The following is an 18413-nucleotide window of genomic DNA, read 5'->3' on the forward strand; positions in this document are numbered from 1 at the left end:
GAGTGACTAAAGCTTCTAACCGCTCCTTGTTTTCTTTTCTTTTTTTTTTTTTTTTCTGGGCCAGCTTTAGCTCCGAGGCCTCGCTGCTGAAAACATTGATACAATGTTGTGGTCCGGCTGGCTGAAGCCCGGCTGACTGAAAGCCGGTTTCTGGGGTTTTGTTTAGCTTCTATATTTGCAACATAGTTGCTTAGAGTTGCAGCTGAGAGGCCAGCAGCGGCAGGCAGGGAACACAGAGTTCGCTGTCACTGGAGCAAGCAAGCCTCCCTGTTCGCTTCAGTGCATGGCTGCTGGCCGCCATCTTGGCTGACAGTTAATTTGCATAAGGATATGCTGATTAGCCAATGGGAAGGGTAGCGGTCGTACGCTAATTACCATGTTTCTCTTTTATTAGTGTAGATAGGTGACCAAGAAATAAAATACTATACTGCCAGAAGTAATTAATCTTTAGGATTGGGAGATGGGATTGTTACATAGCAAGGACAAAGTTATAAATACTCTTGTGTTTAGGAGATTCATGCTTGATGATGACTTTAAATGGGAAACTGTAGAAATCAGACTAAAAGTAGCATAGGAACCAGATGTTCATATACCTCAGAGTTAAATATCTTAATATGCTGAGCAAGCAACCCAGATCATCAGATGTGTTAATGGAGGGTGAGAAAAATCTAAAATTTGTGGTATAAAAGGGAATCAATAATTACTAATTATAGATTCTAAGCTAATTGCAGTAGAGAGAAATTGAGTGAAAATGAGATCTCTGTAAAAGATTAATTATGCTCATAGCAATATTATCCACAACAGCCAAAAGGTGAAGCAACCTAAGTTTTCATCGATGGATAAAATGGATAAACAAAATGCAGTACATATATATGTGGAATATTTTTCAGCCTTAATGAAGAAAGTTCTGATACGTACTACAACATAAATGAACATTAAAACATTATGCTATTAGAAGCAAGCCAGTCACAAAGGAACAAACATTACTAGTATATAACTCCACTTATATGAGGTACCTAGAGTAGTCACATTCAGAGAGACAGAAATTAGAATAGTGGTTGTCAGGTGCTGGGAGGGAGGAATAGTAGGTTATTGTTTAATGGGTACAGAGTTTCAGCTTGGGATGATGAAAAATTTCTGGAGATGAATAGTGCTGATGGCTGCACAACAATATGAATATACTTAATGCTACTGAACTGTAGACTTACAAATGGCTAAAACTAGGTAAATTTTGTTATGCATGTTTTTCTACAATAGAAAAAATTGCAACATCTATATATTTCAAAATGTTGCATTGTAGTGTAGAACAAGCTTCCCTCACTCATTTGGAGATCTCCTTGAAAGCTTTGTCCCAATTCATTTGCAATTTTAAATGTATCTTTGCATAGTGAAGCTATAAGGAGAAAAGGAAAGAAACAAGTCTTGAATACCAATCATGCAATAAGCACTGTATTTTGTAGTAATAATACATGGATAAAAAAGACAAAGCGATAGTACAAAATTAGAAATGTTAACAGTACTTTCCATAAAATATGGGGAGTGCCAGGTGGAATGAATGCTTAGGCTGCAAGAACACAAAGGAGCAAATCTTGGCTCTTTGCTTTTGAGATTTGCCAAAGATGGCTGTGATAAGTACACTGCTTTTTAAAATTCTGTCAAAGTATTGCAAGTGTATTTCATATTTTTAAGATAATTATAAAGTTGTAATAGTTTTCCTGTCTATAAAATAATTTCTAATTGCTGATAAATATCTACCCCATTAAATTGTTATAAAAACAACTAATGAAAACAATAGAAATGAGAGTGCTAATTTGGAAGTTCAAAACATTTCTTAAAGTTGTTCTTGCATTTGCTTATCTTGCGATATTCAGAGATTAGACTGAAACACCATGTTGAAAATCAACATTTCACTTTTATTAATTATACATAAAAATGACAATTGTTTGAGGCTTATTACTTTAATTCAGTGGTTCTCAACCTTGGCTGCACATTAGAATCACCTGGGAATCTTTTTTAAATCCTGATTTAGGCCCAGAAATCAGGATTTTAAAGATTCCCAGGTGATTCTAATGTGCAGCCAAGGTTGAGAACCACTGAATTAAAGTAATAAGCCTCAAACAATTGTCATTTTTATGTATAATTAATAAAAGTGAAATGTTGATTTTCAACATGGTGTTTCAGTCTAATCTCTGAATATCGCAAGATAAGCAAATGCAAGAACAACTTTAAGAAATGTTTTGAACTTCCAAATTAGCACTCTCATTTCTATTGTTTTCATTAGTTGTTTTTATAACAATTTAATGGGGTAGATATTTATCAGCAATTAGAAATTATTTTATAGACAGGAAAACTATTACAACTTTATAATTATCTTAAAAATATGAAATACACTTGCAATACTTTGACAGAATTTTAAAAAGCAGTGTACTTATCACAGCCATCTTTGGCAAATCTCAAAAGCAAAGAGCCAAGATTTGCTCCTTTGTGTTCTTGCAGCCTAAGCATTCATTCCACCTGGCACTCCCCATATTTTATGGAAAGTACTGTTAACATTTCTAATTTTGTACTATCGCTTTGTCTTTTTTATCCATGTATTATTACTACAAAATACAGTGCTTATTGCATGATTGGTATTCAAGACTTGTTTCTTTCCTTTTCTCCTTATAGCTTCACTATGCAAAGATACATTTAAAATTGCAAATGAATTGGGACAAAGCTTTCAAGGAGATCTCCAAATGAGTGAGGGAAGCTTGTTCTACACTACAATGCAACATTTTGAAATATATAGATGTTGCAATTTTTTCTATTGTAGAAAAACATGCATAACAAAATTTACCTAGTTTTAGCCATTTGTAAGTCTACAGTTCAGTAGCATTAAGTATATTCATATTGTTGTGCAGCCATCAGCACTATTCATCTCCAGAAATTTTTCATCATCCCAAGCTGAAACTCTGTACCCATTAAACAATAACCTACTATTCCTCCCTCCCAGCACCTGACAACCACTATTCTAATTTCTGTCTCTCTGAATGTGACTACTCTAGGTACCTCATATAAGTGGAGTTATATACTAGTAATGTTTGTTCCTTTGTGACTGGCTTGCTTCTAATAGCATAATGTTTTAATGTTCATTTATGTTGTAGTACGTATCAGAACTTTCTTCATTAAGGCTGAAAAATATTCCACATATATATGTACTGCATTTTGTTTATCCATTTTATCCATCGATGAAAACTTAGGTTGCTTCACATTTTGGCTGTTGTGGATAATATTGCTATGAGCATAATTAATCTTTTACAGAGATCTCATTTTCACTCAATTTCTCTCTACTGCAATTAGCTTAGAATCTATAATTAGTAATTATTGATTCCCTTTTATACCACAAATTTTAGATTTTTCTCACCCTCCATTAACACATCTGATGATCTGGGTTGCTTGCTCAGCATATTAAGATATTTAACTCTGAGGTATATGAACATCTGGTTCCTATGCTACTTTTAGTCTGATTTCTACAGTTTCCCATTTAAAGTCATCATCAAGCATGAATCTCCTAAACACAAACAAATAAATGAAGCAGAATAAACATATAATAGTGAATCACGAAAGGCAATCTTGGAATATTTAAAAATGTGTGGCTCAGTGGTTGAGCATGAACCCATGCACCAAGAGGTCATCACTTCAACTCCTGGTCAGGGCACATGCCCAGGTTGCAGGCTCCATCCCCAGTAGTGGGTGTGCAGGAGGCAGTCGATTGATGTTTCTCTCTCATTGATGTTTCTAATCTTTTTCTCCCTCTCCCTTCCATTCTCTCTCTCTAAAAGAAAAAACAAACATATAAAGATATTTTAAAATAAATTTTAAAAAATGAATGAACATTTGAAAAAGATGGATCAAGGAAAATATTAGATAAGGCACACACACACACAAAAAATCAGAAATATAACATTAGGCCATCCTAAAACAGGCTGCAGATATTAAAAGAAAATACTATAATAATTTCATATCAATGAACTTAAAAAGTTAGAAAGAAAATATTCCTAGAAAAATATGACAATACCTAAAATATGTGAAATTAAAACTAGAATAAGCAAAAGAATGTCCCACCATAAAGGAAAATCACTGTTTCAAAAGGAAAACATTATTCTTACAGAATATACGAAAAGAAAGTTTTCCTACTGTTTAATGGAGTAAACTTAATCTTCATTGTAAGTTATCTACAAGGTGGCTTCTTCTGGTCAAGACAGAGCAACAGGCCCTATCCAGCTCAGTGGATACAGCATTGGGCTGCAGACCAAAGTGTACCAGGTTCGATTCCGGTCAAGGGCAAGTACCTTGTTGCAGGCTCCTCCCCAGCCTAGTGGGGGCTCCTGCAGGAGGCAACCCATCGATGTGTTTCTCTCACATAGCTGTTTCTCTCTGTCTTTCCCTCTCTCTTTCACTCTCCCAGTTCAACATTTTTAGTTATTACCTCAAAACATTAAAGGAGGAGTTCCTGAGATATTTGCTTGGAGGAACTAGAATTGGATCCAGAAGTTTTAAGCTATCCAATAAAACCACTCAGTGTATCAGTGGCTTCCTATAATAACTTTTTTTTTCCTTACTCACGGAATGGTCCAACACAGTTGTCTTTAATCGGGCTATTTTCTTCCAAGTGACAAGACCCAGGCTCCCTCAATTTTGTGTATCTACCTTCCTCATAATCTTCAGTTTCCTCTCCATTTAGCCAGAAGTCAGAGAAAAATAGAGATGTGTGGATTTCATAAGCCAGGCTTGGACGTAGTATATCATTTCTGTCCCCATCTACTTGGATACAGTCCAGTCATAATAGCAACAGTGTCTTGACTGTGTTGATGCACGGGCTGGTCTCCATCCCCCTTTATTCTTCACTGGTTTCTGTGTCCCTCCTTTATATGGAAAAGAGGGAGAGAAAATCTTTGCCAGGCAGCAGGCTTTTTCAGCAACCACTATGGACTCACACGTCTCCACATCTGCACGTCTGTGTTCGAGATCACAATTTCCCAAGGGTAGGCTCCCTTCTTGCATATGTCTGTCTATCTGTGCAAATGTCAATGAAGAGGAAAAGGAGAATCTTTAGGGGAACTCAGGGGAGTGAGAACAGCTAGAAGCTGAAATCTGATTTCTATCTGAAAATAAATCCTAATTCCTTAGCTTGTCAGTCAAGACACTTCTGTCCAACTCAAGGCTCCAGCAACATGGGCAATTCAAGGGATTTGAACAAAACAGTTTCAATCCTCCTCTCCTCTATGGCAGCGGTTCTCAACCTGTGGGTCGCAACCCCTTTGGAGGTCAAACAACCTGTTCACAGGGGTCGCCTAAATACATCCTGCATATCAGATATTTACATTATGATTCCTAAAAGTAGCAAAATTACAGTTATGAAGTAGCAACAAAAATAATTTTATGGTTGGGGGTCACCACAACATGAGGAACTGTATTAAAGGGTCACGGCATTAGGAAGGTTGAGAACCACTGCTCTATGGCCTCACTGTGAACTGACTCATTCCGTACTCCCAAAGAGAATCCTAGTTCCCAGCAGTTTTGCAGACTTCTAAGTTTGATTACTATACATTTGTCTAGTGTCCTCCCCTGTCCCCTGGCTTCGAGTATTTCAGGTTAGAATCCTTCACCCCAGCCTGGTGAGCTCCATGGGAGTCTTCCCTGCCCTGCTGACTTTGTCAGCCACCATGTATGCAAGAATGGGATACTCCACAGCATCCAAACCATGGCCCGGTGTCCTTTGGCATACACTCCTTTCCCAGGGTGGAAAAATTCCAGCTCTCTAGTTTGTACGGCAAAAATTCAGAGTATATGAGGCTAGAAAAATAAGCCAGACTGCAGGGATAGAGGAGCCTACCCAGTAGGAAGAGAGGGAAGGATAGGACTGAGTATTTGAGGTGCTCTTAGAGAGCTACAGCAGGGATCATGCGGAGGGTTGGGGGGAGGGGGGGGAGACACGGGTAGTCTGAGGAAGGCTCTCTGAGTATTTGTGTGCTCCCTAAAGGAGTATTCTCAACCCTCACTGACCCCCTTGGTCAGTCATGATGCAGACCCTCAAAGACCTCTGACATCTGTCCTAATTCATACATAAACAATGGGGCCAGCATACAGAAAAAAAACAACAATATGAGGGAAAATTAGGGACACCTCAGAAAAGCAAAGCAAACCATCAGCGTGCTCACGGATCTCAACTGCCACCTGAGAAAAGGCATCAGTTTGAGATAGAAGAGGAACCAACATTTCTTGAAACTCTCACCCAAAACAAAGGATCACGTGTCTTCCTCAAAAGAATGTAAGTCTTTCTCACACAAATGGAGTTTTCCGTTGGGGGAGGTGGGGGGGAGAGACATGGGTAGTCTGAGGAAGGCTCTCTGGGTATTTGTGTGCTCCCTAAAGGAGTATCCTCAATCCTCACTGACCCCCTTGGTCAGTCATGTGCGCAGACCCTCAAGGACCTCTGACATCTGTCCTATTTCATACATAAACAATGGGGCCAGCATACGGAAAAAAACAACAACAACAATATGAGGGAAAATTAGGGACACCTCAGAAAAGCAAAGCAAACCATCAGCGTGCTCACGGATCTCAACTGCCACCTGAAAGAAGGCATCAGTTTGAGATAGAAGAGGAACCAACATTTCTTGAAACTCTCACCTAAAACAAAGGATCACGTGTCTTCCTCAAAAGAATGTCAGTCTTTCTCACACAAATGGAGTTTTCCACTAGCTTTCTCTTAGACAGCAGTTCCCACACACCCTATCATGAATGCAATCTCTCTCACATACAGCAGTGCCCCCCAATGTCTACATACCCAGCAACAGATACACAGAGGAATGGAGACTGAAAGCAACAAACACAATTATATTGTAACTAGTGGCCCGGTGCATGGATTCGTGCACATTGAAAGGGAGATAATTAGAAGAAATATTTCAATATTGCTATTTGCCCTTTCTCCCTCAGCGCCTGGGAGCCAGGTGGCAGCCCCGCCCTCTGCCGCCGCCGCTGGTCGCTGTCTGTGGGGTGATTAGCCCCCCACTTCGCCTTGGCCTGGAGCCTCCTGCTCACCTGCTCCACTATCCAGCCTCAGTCCCGCGCTCGTCAAGGCCCATTGGGGCCGGCAGCACCTCCACTGCCACACTACCAGCGCCAAGTTGCCGACGCCTGCCATGTTCCGTGCCACCCCCTGGTGGTCAGTGCATGTCATAGCGAGCAGTCAAACTCCCACTCTCCTGGTGGAACTCCTGGTGGGACCACCGCTCAAGGGGACAATTTGCATATTAGGCTCTTATTATATAGTCAGGTGGCAGCCCCGCCCTCTGCCGCCACCGCTGGTCGCTGTCTGTGGGGTGATCAGTGGGGTGATTAGCCCCCCCCCACTCCGCCCTGGCCTGGAGCCTCCTGCTCACCTGCTCCACTATCCAGCCACAGTCCTGCGCTCGTCAAGGACCATTAGGGCCGGCAGCATCTCCACTGCCACACTACCAGCGCCTAGTTGCCGACGCCTGTCATGTTCCGTGCCACCCCCTGGTGGTCAGCGCATGTCATAGCAAGCGGTCAAACTCCCACTCTCCTGGTCGAACTCCTGGTGGAACCACCGCCCAACGGGACAATTTCCATAGTAGGCTCTTATTATATAGGACTAGAGGCCCGGTGCATGAATTTGTGCACAGATGGGGTCCCTCGGCCTGGCCAGCCACGGGAGGGACAAGATTGTCTAACCACCCTGATGTACATATGAAACGTATACAGAATAATACTGAATGTGAACCGTAATTTAAAACAACAAAAAAACAGATACAGGCACACATACATACAAATGGAAATGCTAACTCACACAGACACAGGCCGGTACAGATAGATACATCATCCTCTATACTCTCTCCGTACTGCACTTTATCATATTACTGTTTTAGTTTGCTACCCTGTTTTACCACACTCTGAAATCATCTTATTGACCTGTTTACTTGTTCATGCTCATTATGTTCCACAGGGCCAGGGACTGGTAGCTCCAGTTCACAGCAGGAGGGCTGGCGCATAGCAGGGCTTCAAAAAACATTTAGATCAGTGATTAAAGTTCTCTTCCCATATCTAACCACCTGCCTAAAGCATTCTCCTCCTCCCTGGATTAAGCTCAGCATGTTTGCATCATATTGATTTGAACAAGCAACTCCTGAGGCCCCAGGCCAGAGCCCCCTACCCATTTGCACCCTCTAAATTCACACCAGTTCCAGCACTTGTCATGTTGTTGGCTTTTGAATGTGGTTCTTCCCACTAACATATGAAGACAAATAGACAAACAGGGAGCTGAGAGCTCAAGGCTTTTAATCAACAGAATCGAGAGCCTGCCCCCACCTGGGTCTTGGTCAGAAATCAGGCTGTACTCAGAAGCTCAGTCTACCTGCAATGAGGGGGGGCAAGAGGGTTGGGGAAGAGTAAGAGAGGGGTTAGGCCAGGGTCGGCTGGGCATGGGGGCATCATATTGATTTGAACAAGCAACTCCTGAGGCCCCAGGCCAGAGCCCCCTACCCATTTGCACCCTCTAAATTCACACCAGTTCCAGGACTTGTCATGTTGTTGGCTTCTGAATGTGGTTCTTCTAACATATGAAGACAAATAGACAAACAGGCAGCTGAGAGCTCAAGGCTTTTAATCAACAGAATCCAGAACCTGCCCCAACCTGGGTCTTGGTCAGAAATCAGGCTGTACTCAGAAGCTCAGTCTACCTGCAATGAGGGGGGGCAAGAGGGTTGGGGAAGAGTAAGAGAGGGGTTAGGCCAGGGTCGGCTGGGCATGGGGGTGAGGTGCTTCAACCATAAGATAAACTCCTTGTTCCTCCCCACTTTCTACAACACCATGAACAGTCGAGCTCCTCATAGAGAGGTAAACCAGAGGCCCTCCCTCCTTCCACTCCTGAAGTCCAGAAACACAAGGCCCTGGGTTGGAGTCCTACCTAATCTAGGGTCCTTTCCCATGTTGCTGTCCCCAGGAAGTCATGGCAAGCTTGCAACTCCAGCAGGAGCTAGGCCCTCACCCTTGGGGAGACATGGTCTGAGCAGTGCCTAAGCCCCTTCTCCCAGATTCTCTCCCTGCCTCCATGTCCATTTGTCCCATTTCTCACACACCTTGGAGGACACACTTCCATCTCTTCCCATGGTATCCCCTCTGGTCTGCTCCCGGGATTGGGTCAGCAGCTGGGACTTATCCTCAGGAAGACCCAAGTCTTGTGGTAGCTCTGCCTCTGTCTCAGGGGACTGCAGCTGACCCTGCAAGGTGTATAGCAGTTGAAGGAAGGTCTGGTGCCTGGAAGAAAGAGCTGGGTGTGAAGGGAGGAGCTTCAGCTGGACCACCCCGAGCCTGCAGCCCATGTGCCCCGTCTCACCTCTGCAGCTTGTCCCGCTCCTGCCCTGCTTGCTGCTTCAAGGTTCCAAGCTCCTGATACAGCTGCTCAAGCTCCTGCTGAGTTCCTGCCTGACGCTGCCTCACCTCTGCAGAAACTTCTGCTAAGTGCTGTAGACGCTTCTCCTACCATAAGTGAGAATGCAGACGTGGCTCATCAGATGCTGAACAGCCTCTGCCCTACCCCCTTCAGCCTAGACGGCACAAACAGGGTAACACTCACTCAGTCTGCTATGTGCCAGGCACATTTTAAGCACTTGCTATACAGTGGGGCCTTGACTTACGAGTTTAATTGTTCCGAGACCGAGCTCATTAAGGAGCTCGTTAACTCAAATTACTCTATCAACTCAATGCAAAAAATCGGCTGAGAGACAGCTGGTATCTCAAAAAACTCGTTAGTCGGGGACACTCGTAAGTCAAGGCCCCACTGTATTAGTTGCTTAATCATCTGAACAACTTGACTTTTTAGGGTAGGTGCTAATATTGCCTTCATTTCATAGATGAAGAAACAAGCACAGAAAGTGAGGTGACTGCCCAAGGTCATGCAGTTGTAAATAGTGATGCTAGGACTCAAGTCCATGCTGGTACCTATACATACTATAATGCCTCACAGAAAGAAAGGAGATGAGGTTTTCCTGGCAGAGCACTCAGTCCATGCGATAGCATGGTGAGAGAAAAGGATATTTTCTTAGGGGGATGGACGCACCTGTTGCAGCTTCCACTGCTTCTGGGCTGTTCTGAGTTTCTCCATGGCTACTTGCTTCTGCCAGTAGGCGAAGGATGGGGGGACAAGAGGAGAAAGAGTTTATTTTTCTGGTTGCATGCTCGCCCTTTCCCTCCTCCTCTCTGAATGTCCTTCCCTCCCCTCACGCTGGGCGCACCTTGGCCTGGAGCTGCTCAAGGGCCTCCCGGAGCTGTGCCTGCTTCCTTTGGGCCTCCTCCATCTTGGGCATGGCCTGGATCAGGGCCCTTGAGATGGCCTCCACATGTTCTTGGTAGGTAGCCTTCAGCTCTTTCCATTGCTCCTTGGCTGCAATTGCCTTCTGTCCTGAGATGAGCCACCAGAATGAGAACTTGAGTGAAGGCTGGCCTGCTAGCCTGAAATACTGGGGCCTCGGTCTTTCCACCAGCTACACAGCTCCCTTCCTTCCCCACTTGTGGGACGCAGTTACGATGTTTTGGCCAGGTTCAAGCTTCAGACTAATGAAAGGACATGGTCCTCTCATTGCCACGTGCAAGTCCCAGCTGGAGGGCAGGGCCCTCCCAGCACAATCATAGCCAACGGCTGTGGTTGTAAGCTTGAACCTATGGTCCAAACACGTAGCCCCACGTGCCTTGTGATAGAGTTCGGGTGCATGTAGTTGAGTGAGGTTGAAACTCACGAGAATGCTGTAAACAACGTGATCACGCCCCTACTTTGCCTTGTGGCATCTGCTATAAAATAAAGACACGGCTTGTGGGTGCTGGCGCTGTCTCCTCATCAGGGAGCAGCGTCCCGCCGAGACCCAGCTTTCATTCTCTTGTCTGTCTTTTCTCAATCCTTCCCCCGCCCCACTCAGGGTCACTGAACCAGGCTGAGCTGGCATGGCACATAAGGCGCCCTGGGGCTGAGTATGCCATGGCCTTGCTGGCTCCCCACACCCACTCAAGGCAGGCCCTCTCCCAACCTCGTGACTACTCACGGCTCCTGTCTTCAGAAGCCAAGGGGTCCAGGCCCTGGACAATGTCCTCCTGAGCCAAAAAGTTCTGCAGGAAGTCCACTACCTGAAGCTGGCTGCAGAGCAGCTTGTCCTTCTTTCGGGAATCCTGTTCAGAGGGAGGAGAGAGGCAGGGGACATCCTTACCTCCTTGCACCATAGGCCAACAAGGCTGCCTTCCAGTCTGCTCACTATCAGTGCTGCCCAGCATCTCAGCAGAAGAAGCCAGGAGCAGTCCCCGGCTTCTGAAAAACTGGCTACCATCTTGAACATACCATCACAAACTCAGCCAGGATCTGTCCGGGCACCTCCGCCTCCTCCTGCAGGCCTATAGGCTCCAGGATGTTTGCCAGCTTGGCCAGGGCCCTGCAGGGGCAAGGACACAGGGGAAACTGCAGGCTGCTGCCTGGGGGGCTGGATCTGGAGAACTTCTGTGCACACGTAGATACATGGACCAATGCCGAGAGTCTCCTCTGACCAGCATCTGTACACCGGCCTAAAGGGCCCTCTGCGACCCGGAATGGTGTGTGCATATGGAGGACATATGAAAGGAATAAGGACCATGCGCAAAAATAAGCAGAGCAAAAGGGAATAAGGAGTGTAGGGTGGGGAGTGTCCCGCTGAAGAGAAACCATTAGAGTCCAGGGAAATGTACTGGGAAAGGGAAAGTAAGGCAGAACTGATGGGCAGTGGGGTGCCCTCCAGGCAGAGAGCCCCCGTGGGGTAGAATCGTAGAATACTTGGGGAGGGGCTCGGGACCGGGCTAGATGCCGAGGCACAGGTTCTTCCTTGTTGGGGGCTGGAGCGGTCCGGCCCGCTGGGAGGCGGGGATCAAGATCAAACAACCCAGTGGGAGAGGCGGTGGGACAGGCGAGACGGAAATGAAACAGCCCTCCCAGGGTGTCTCCTGCAGGCGGAAAGCCCACTGTGAGGGCGGTGCAGCCCGCCAGGAAGGTGGAGGGGCAGGGTGAAACCGTCCCCTTTCCTGGCACACCCCCGGGAGGCGAGCAAACGGGGAGTGACGGGCAGTCCCTCATGGGCCCGCATCTTGGAGACAAGGCATCTCTAGAACCTGAGACTAAGGTCTGGGGTCAGGATCACTTCCCCGCGGGGTCCAGGAAACGGTCACCCGTCCTCGGGGACCGGCAACATACACCACGGCCCGCCCCTGGCTGGCACCTGGCGGCAGACACTCACTCTACGGCTGCAGCCTCGGCCTCGGTCTCGGTCTCCGCCGCCTCCATCCTTCCCAGCGCAGCCTTTCAGCCGGATCCCCTCCTCGGAACTCTTTTTGCTTTGGACCCACCGCCAACAGCGCGCCGGGACAGGCGATTGGTTGCCCGGTTAGTGGGCGGGATCAAGGAGCACCGTGCGCTCTGATTGGCAGGCGCTTACTCGCGCGTTGGCGCGCCGCGCTGTTTGGCGCAGGCGCAGTTAGAGCTGGTCGTGGCGGGCGCGCAGAAGTTCTGCGCTTGCGCACTAGCCTGTAGGCGGTGCTGGAGCCTGGAGGTGGTGCTTTAATTCATCTTACGCTTTGCGGAGGGAAAAGCATTGCACTGAGTTTGCGTTTTAGAGGAAACCCTCAGCATTAGTTTTATTTTTAATAAAATTCTGCGATAGAAATAGAGCATTGGGTCTGTCTTCCAAGACACTTGGCATCAGTAACGAAGAACAGTGCTCCTGGAGACACAGGGAATAAATGATATCAGCTCCGAAAGCTTACTGCCTTTAAAGATTTTCCGGGAATAAATGATATCAGCTCCGAAAGCTTACCGCCTTTAAAGGTTGTCCGGGACGCGGTGCAAGGAGAGAGAGAACCCAAGCCAAATACCCGAGCTGACAAGATTAAGTTGAAATTCTGGGGAAACCAAAGCAGGTGTTCGCAGCGGCGTTTAGGAGCAAGGAGAGCGATGCTCAGGGAGAGAACTCAGTTCTGCAGAGTTTTCCCAAGTGTTGAGCTGAGAACTGAGCAAACGGTGTCTGAGAACAGTGCCCGAAAAGAGTTTTAGATATTCCTAAAAATCATGTAGGGTCAGGCTGGAAAACTTAATCCATGGGGCACTGGGTAGAGTACACAGACAGGTCGCGCCTTAGTAGTAGGGAATAATTAGCCCTAAACTGATCACTGTTCCAGAGCCACCTAACGAATCTTAAAAGCAAGACCCAGGTAGATCAAACTGTTAACAAATCGCTTAAATATATGACAGACCAAAGTTCAATAATATTTGTAGAAATGCAAAAATGTTCAACAAACAATAAGATACAGTTTACAATGCCTGGCATTCAATTAAAAAAATCATCAAGCTGGCAAAAAGAGAAAGAAAAAAAAACCCATAACGAGGAGAAAAATCTATCACTAATTAGCACAGAACTATATGTTAGAATGAACAGACAAGGACATTAAAACACTTTTATAACTATTTCATTTGTTCAAAAAGATAAGCAGAGCTGTAATAAAAAGAATAAGGTAAACATGTGGAGTTGGATGCACATGTTGCTGCTGAGGATGTAAAATGATGCATCTGCTTTGGGAAACAGCTTAACAGTTTCTCAAAATTTTAAACATAAAGTTGCATATGAACTACAATTCCACTCCTAGGTATATGTCCAAGAGAAATGAAAATGTGCACACAAATCTTGTACACACACGTACATGGCAGCATGTTATACCAGGGCCCAAAAGTAGAAAAGCCCAAATACCCATCAGCTGGTGAATGTTAAAATCTATAACCCATCCAATAAAATATTTTCAGCAATAAGAGAGAATGAGTTACTGGTACATGATAAAACATGGATGAACCTTGAAAATATTATGCTAAGTTTTAAAAAAACAGTCACAAAAGAGCACATATTGTATGATCCCATTTATACATATGAAATGTCTGCATTAAGCAAATCTAGAGAAACAAAAAATAGTTTAGTGGTTTTTCACAGCTGGGGGCTGACAGGGTTGGGAGGTGACTGGGCAGGGGCTGCAAGTAGAAGTGGGGTTTCATTTGAGGCGGGAATGAAAATGTTCTATGATTATGGGAAGATTGCACAATTCTATACAAAAAGCCATTCAGTTAAACTTTAAATGGGTCTCATAAAGCTCTCAAAAAGTTAATCAGAGATATGAAAAATAATAAAGACAAATCAAACTATAGAGGTGACAATTACAATGTAAGAGATGAAATTAGATGGGATTAATAGCAGATTAAACATTGTATAATAAAAAATAAATGAAATTAAAGGCATAGCCTTAGAAACTAACAGGAATCACAGAAAATGAAAACAGCAAAGCAACAGTGATCTCTGGGACAATTTCTAACAGCCTAATGTACTTGTAAATGGAGTCCCTGAAGGAGAGGCCAGGAGAGAGGACAAAAAACAAAACAAAACAACAAAACAAAAACAAAAGCCACCAAACATAATGAAATTTAAGAAAACTATAAATTCACATATGAAGACGTTCTACTAAACCCGAGCACAAGAAACAAGAAAACTATATCAAACCATACATGGCTCAAAAATATTGACGTTACATACAGAGAAACAAAAATAGTTTAAAAAATGTCACATTTTGAGTAAAGAATTTGCAAATGTATAAATTGCATGTGTTTATAAATTTAAAGAGTGCTTGTTTGCCACTCAGCAAACTCCAGTGCCCTCCATAAATTGTATCTAGGAACTTTGTTGTTGCTCAGTCATCTTCCTCTGTTGCAGAAAAGAGTAGCACAACCAGCTAGGAAGTAAGGCAAATTCCCTTAAGCATATAATTGATATGGAGGTTATATTTTCATTATTAAGATGGAAACATCTATTCAGTCATGAACAAGTTGAAAAGAAGAAAAAAATAAAGCATCTGTTTCTGGAAATAGACAATTTCCCCCACTCATTTTGAAGCTTTTATTGTGTAGTGCATGAGAAATGATTCTGAAAATAGTATTTATTAGCACTCAAATGGAACATCAACTGTTTTATTGGGATGCATGAAGTGATTATGGGGGCAGGTTCATCTGAGATTCATAGAGCAGTAAGTAAATATAAGTAATGAGATAAGACACTTTTGCAATTGTCTATGAAAAATAAACTGCCTCTGGTACTTTATAAAACATTAAAAACAACATATCATGCATTGAGAACTTATTTCCAATTGCATAGAAATTTGTTTTGTATGTCCAGCTCTCCCAGCTGTGTTTTAGGATTTAAGTTGTATATCCAGATCTTTTCTGCCCGGTGGCAAGGTCATATAAATGAGTCTTGGGAAATCCAATGAATAAAACATGATATGTGCCTAAGTGATTACCATACTGTCTAGTAACCATCTGTCATCATACAAGGTTATTATGATACTAGAGGCCCAGTGCATAAAATCTGTGCAGGGGGGGGCGTGTCCCTCAGCCCAGCCTGCACCCTCTTCAATCAGGGACCCCTTGGGGGATGTCCAACTGCCGGCTGCGAGATTGGGCCTAAACCGGCAGTCGGACATTCCTCTCACAATCCAGGACCGCTGGCTCCTAACCGCTCGCCTGCCTGCCTGCCTGCCTGATAGCCCCTAACCACCTCTGCTTGCTGCCTGGATAGCCCCTAACCACCTCTGCTTGCTGGCCTGATCGCCCCTAACTGCTCCCCTGCCTGTCTGATCGCCCCTAACTGCCCTCCTCTGCCAGCCTGGTCACCCCTAACTGCTCTCCCCTGCTGGCCTGATCGCCCCTACTGCCTCTGTCTCGGCCCCCGCCACCGTGGCTTTCTCTTTTGTCTGGAAGGTTGTCATGATGGATGTCTGGAAGATGTTTGGTCTAATCAGCATATTACCCTTTTATTAGTATAGAATATTGACTATAGTCCCTATGTTGTATATTAATTCCCATGACATTTATTTTATAACTGGAAATTTGTACCTCACTTTATTAGGTATATTAATGATGATAACTAGTATGTCATAAACCTGAAACTAATATACTATTGTATATTAAATATGTTTTAATAACAAATAACTTTATCCCAGACCAACACTGGTATATTTTTTGTCTCTATAATAGGCCAGCCTTTTCTGGACATTTCAGAAACATACAATAGGTAGGTTTTGTGTGTGTGTGTGTGTGTGTGTGTGTGTGTGTGTGTGTCTGTGTTTTGTATCTGCTTCTTTGCTTTTGCACAAGGTTTAGAGGATCATCGATATTGTAGCATGCATCAATAATTTGTTCCCTTTTATTAATATATTCTATTGTATGGATATCCCAAATACAGTTTATCTATTCACCAGTTGATGGAAATTGGATTGTCTCTAGTTAATGATTTTTATGAATAATGCTATTGTGAACATTCCCTTAAAATTTTTGTGTGTGGCCATAACAGGTTTTGCTCAGTGAACAGAGTATCTACCCACAGACTGAAAGGTCCCAGGTTCGATCCCCAGTAGGGGGCGTGCAGGAGGCCGCTGGTTGATGTTTCTCTCTCATCGATGCTTCTAACTCTATCCCTCTCCCTTCCTCTCTGTAAAATCAATAAAATATATTTAAATAAAAGTTTTTTGTGTGAACATATGAGGGCCATCTTTTTATATGTTTATTATCTATTTGTATATCTTCTTGGATGAAATACCTATTTAAATATTCTGCTCATTTTAAAAATATGTTACTTGATTTCTTAATGTAGAGTTGTAGCAGTTATTTCTATTCTACATACAACTGTTGTTGTTGTTTTTTAAATCAAATGTATGGTTTGCAAATATTTTTTCCCCAGCCTGCAGCTTGTCTTTTATTTCCTTAACATGTCTCTTAAACTATTAAGAATGCTTTGCCTAGTTGAAGTTATAGCTTTTTTTTCTATATTGTCTTCTCAAAGATTTTTAGTTTTAATTTCCACATCTACACTTATTATTTTGAGTTAAGTTTTTGTGCATAGTGTCGGGTAAGAGTCTAAATTCATCTTTCTTCATATGAACATCCAATTGTTGGAGCACCTCTTGTCAAAAAAAACCTATTATTTCCTCAATTAATTGTCTTGGCACTTTTGTCAAAAATCAATTCTGTTTCTTTGATCAATGCTCTTATTCTTACAGAGCATCACATTGTTTTGATTATTGCACCTATTTAGTTCATTTAGAAATTGGGAAGTATATGCCTTAAAACCTTTTCACCTTTTACAAATATGATTGGCTAACCTGTAATCTATAATATGAACTTCATATTATAAAGCATATTATCATATGCTCTGTTTTTAAATATTTCTACAGAAACTTGAGGCTCTGCTAATCTTTCCTCTTGTTGATTAGATTGAATAAATTCTATAGCTGTGTTCTCAAGTCTAGTGATTTGGTCTTTTTCATCAATACTTTATTGAGTACATCCAGTGAGATTTTTAAAAAAAATTTCATTTATTGTAGTTTTCAATTCTATGACTTTCTGTTAGTTCTTTTCTATAACTTCTATTTCTTTCCTGAGATTTTCTGTTTTCATATGTTTTAAGACAAATTATGGCTGTTTTCTAAAGCATGTTTAAGACAGTTGCTTTAAAAATTATTGTCAAATAATTCCAATATTAGATTCATCTCCATACTGGCATTTGTTGATTATCCTTTCTCATTAAATTGTGGTTCTCATGTTTCTTGGTACAATGAATGATTTTTTATTATATCCTGAACATTTTGTTTATTTTGTTAGGGGACTCTTGTTCCTAAGTAGTATTTTTTTTTTAATCAGGCAATTGCCCTGTTTAAGTTTATTATGTAAGTTAGAGTCTACTTCTCTGAGCTTTAATTTCCATGAAAGTTTAGTTTAGTTTCTGAGTCCTTGCAGTGTTATTCATGTCTGCTTTGTTTTCTGGCCCTGCTAAGACTCCTGCTCAACTCCTGCTGGTGCCATCTGTGGGGTCAATGGCAATCTCCTGGGCTGAGGAAAGAAGCCACTGGACTTAGTCCGTTTATAGGGTAGACCCTGGGGAGTCAGAGGGTTTTGCTACTGTGATCGCTGTGAGAAGATGGGGCCACTCGCTGGGCCCTAGTACTGGAGTAGGGGATAGGAGAGCTCGGACTGCTTCTGTAGCTGCTGGGAGATTAGACCACTCACCTGCCCTGAGTTATGGAGCAGGCTCTGCTGCTGCCACTGCTGCTGGTCAATCGGACCATCCCTAGAGCTCTCATTTGTGGAGAAGTGCTTGGGGATTCCCACTAGGTCTCTGTGAGCCTCTATTTTTCCAGTCCTTTGGTCAGAAAGAGCAGGTTTTCCCTTTTTGTATTCTTCTTTTCTCTTTTTATTTCTAAACCCATTGATCATTCCTTGTTGCAGGCCTCGCCACTATCCATCCAGTCCAGGGTAT

The 18413-nt window shown here is 43.2% G+C and overlaps 1 protein-coding gene across 5 annotated transcripts; it reads right to left on the reverse strand.

The window, feature by feature from the left end:
- Window positions 1-8323: 8323 nt before the first annotated feature.
- On the reverse strand, window positions 8324-12440 carry ZWINT (ZW10 interacting kinetochore protein). Of its 5 annotated transcripts, XM_014538752.1 has the most exons (9): window positions 12309-12440; window positions 11387-11477; window positions 11097-11220; window positions 10296-10462; window positions 10121-10177; window positions 9398-9540; window positions 9141-9318; window positions 8969-9050; window positions 8324-8416 (listed from the first exon to the last, which is right to left on the reverse strand). In XM_014538752.1, the coding sequence occupies exons 1-8, from the start codon at window positions 12353-12355 to the stop codon at window positions 9009-9011; spliced, it is 849 nt and encodes a 282-aa protein (XP_014394238.1). In that variant the 5' UTR covers window positions 12356-12440; the 3' UTR covers window positions 8324-8416; window positions 8969-9008. The 5 variants fall into 5 exon arrangements, with proteins under 5 accessions (XP_014394238.1, XP_014394241.1, XP_014394240.1 ...); XM_014538755.1 differs by lacking the exon at window positions 9398-9540 and having other exon boundaries at window positions 9141-9281; XM_014538754.1 differs by lacking the exon at window positions 8969-9050.
- Window positions 12441-18413: the final 5973 nt, after the last annotated feature.

This window comes from Myotis brandtii, unplaced genomic scaffold (genome assembly GCF_000412655.1).
Source record: "Myotis brandtii unplaced genomic scaffold, ASM41265v1 scaffold196, whole genome shotgun sequence".
Lineage (NCBI taxonomy): Eukaryota > Metazoa > Chordata > Mammalia > Chiroptera > Vespertilionidae > Myotis > Myotis brandtii.

Coding starts and splice junctions, on each gene's coding strand:
- ZWINT (XM_014538752.1), bottom strand. CDS start 12,355: ATGGAGGCGGCGGAGACCGAGACCGAGGCCGAGGCTGCAGCCGTAGA. Junction 10,463..11,096: donor GGCTTCTGAAGACAGGAGCC/GTGAGTAGTCAC, acceptor GGCTCATCTCAG/GACAGAAGGCAATTGCAGCC. Junction 9,051..9,140: donor ATGGAAGTGTGTCCTCCAAG/GTGTGTGAGAAA, acceptor TGTCTCCCCAAG/GGTGAGGGCCTAGCTCCTGC.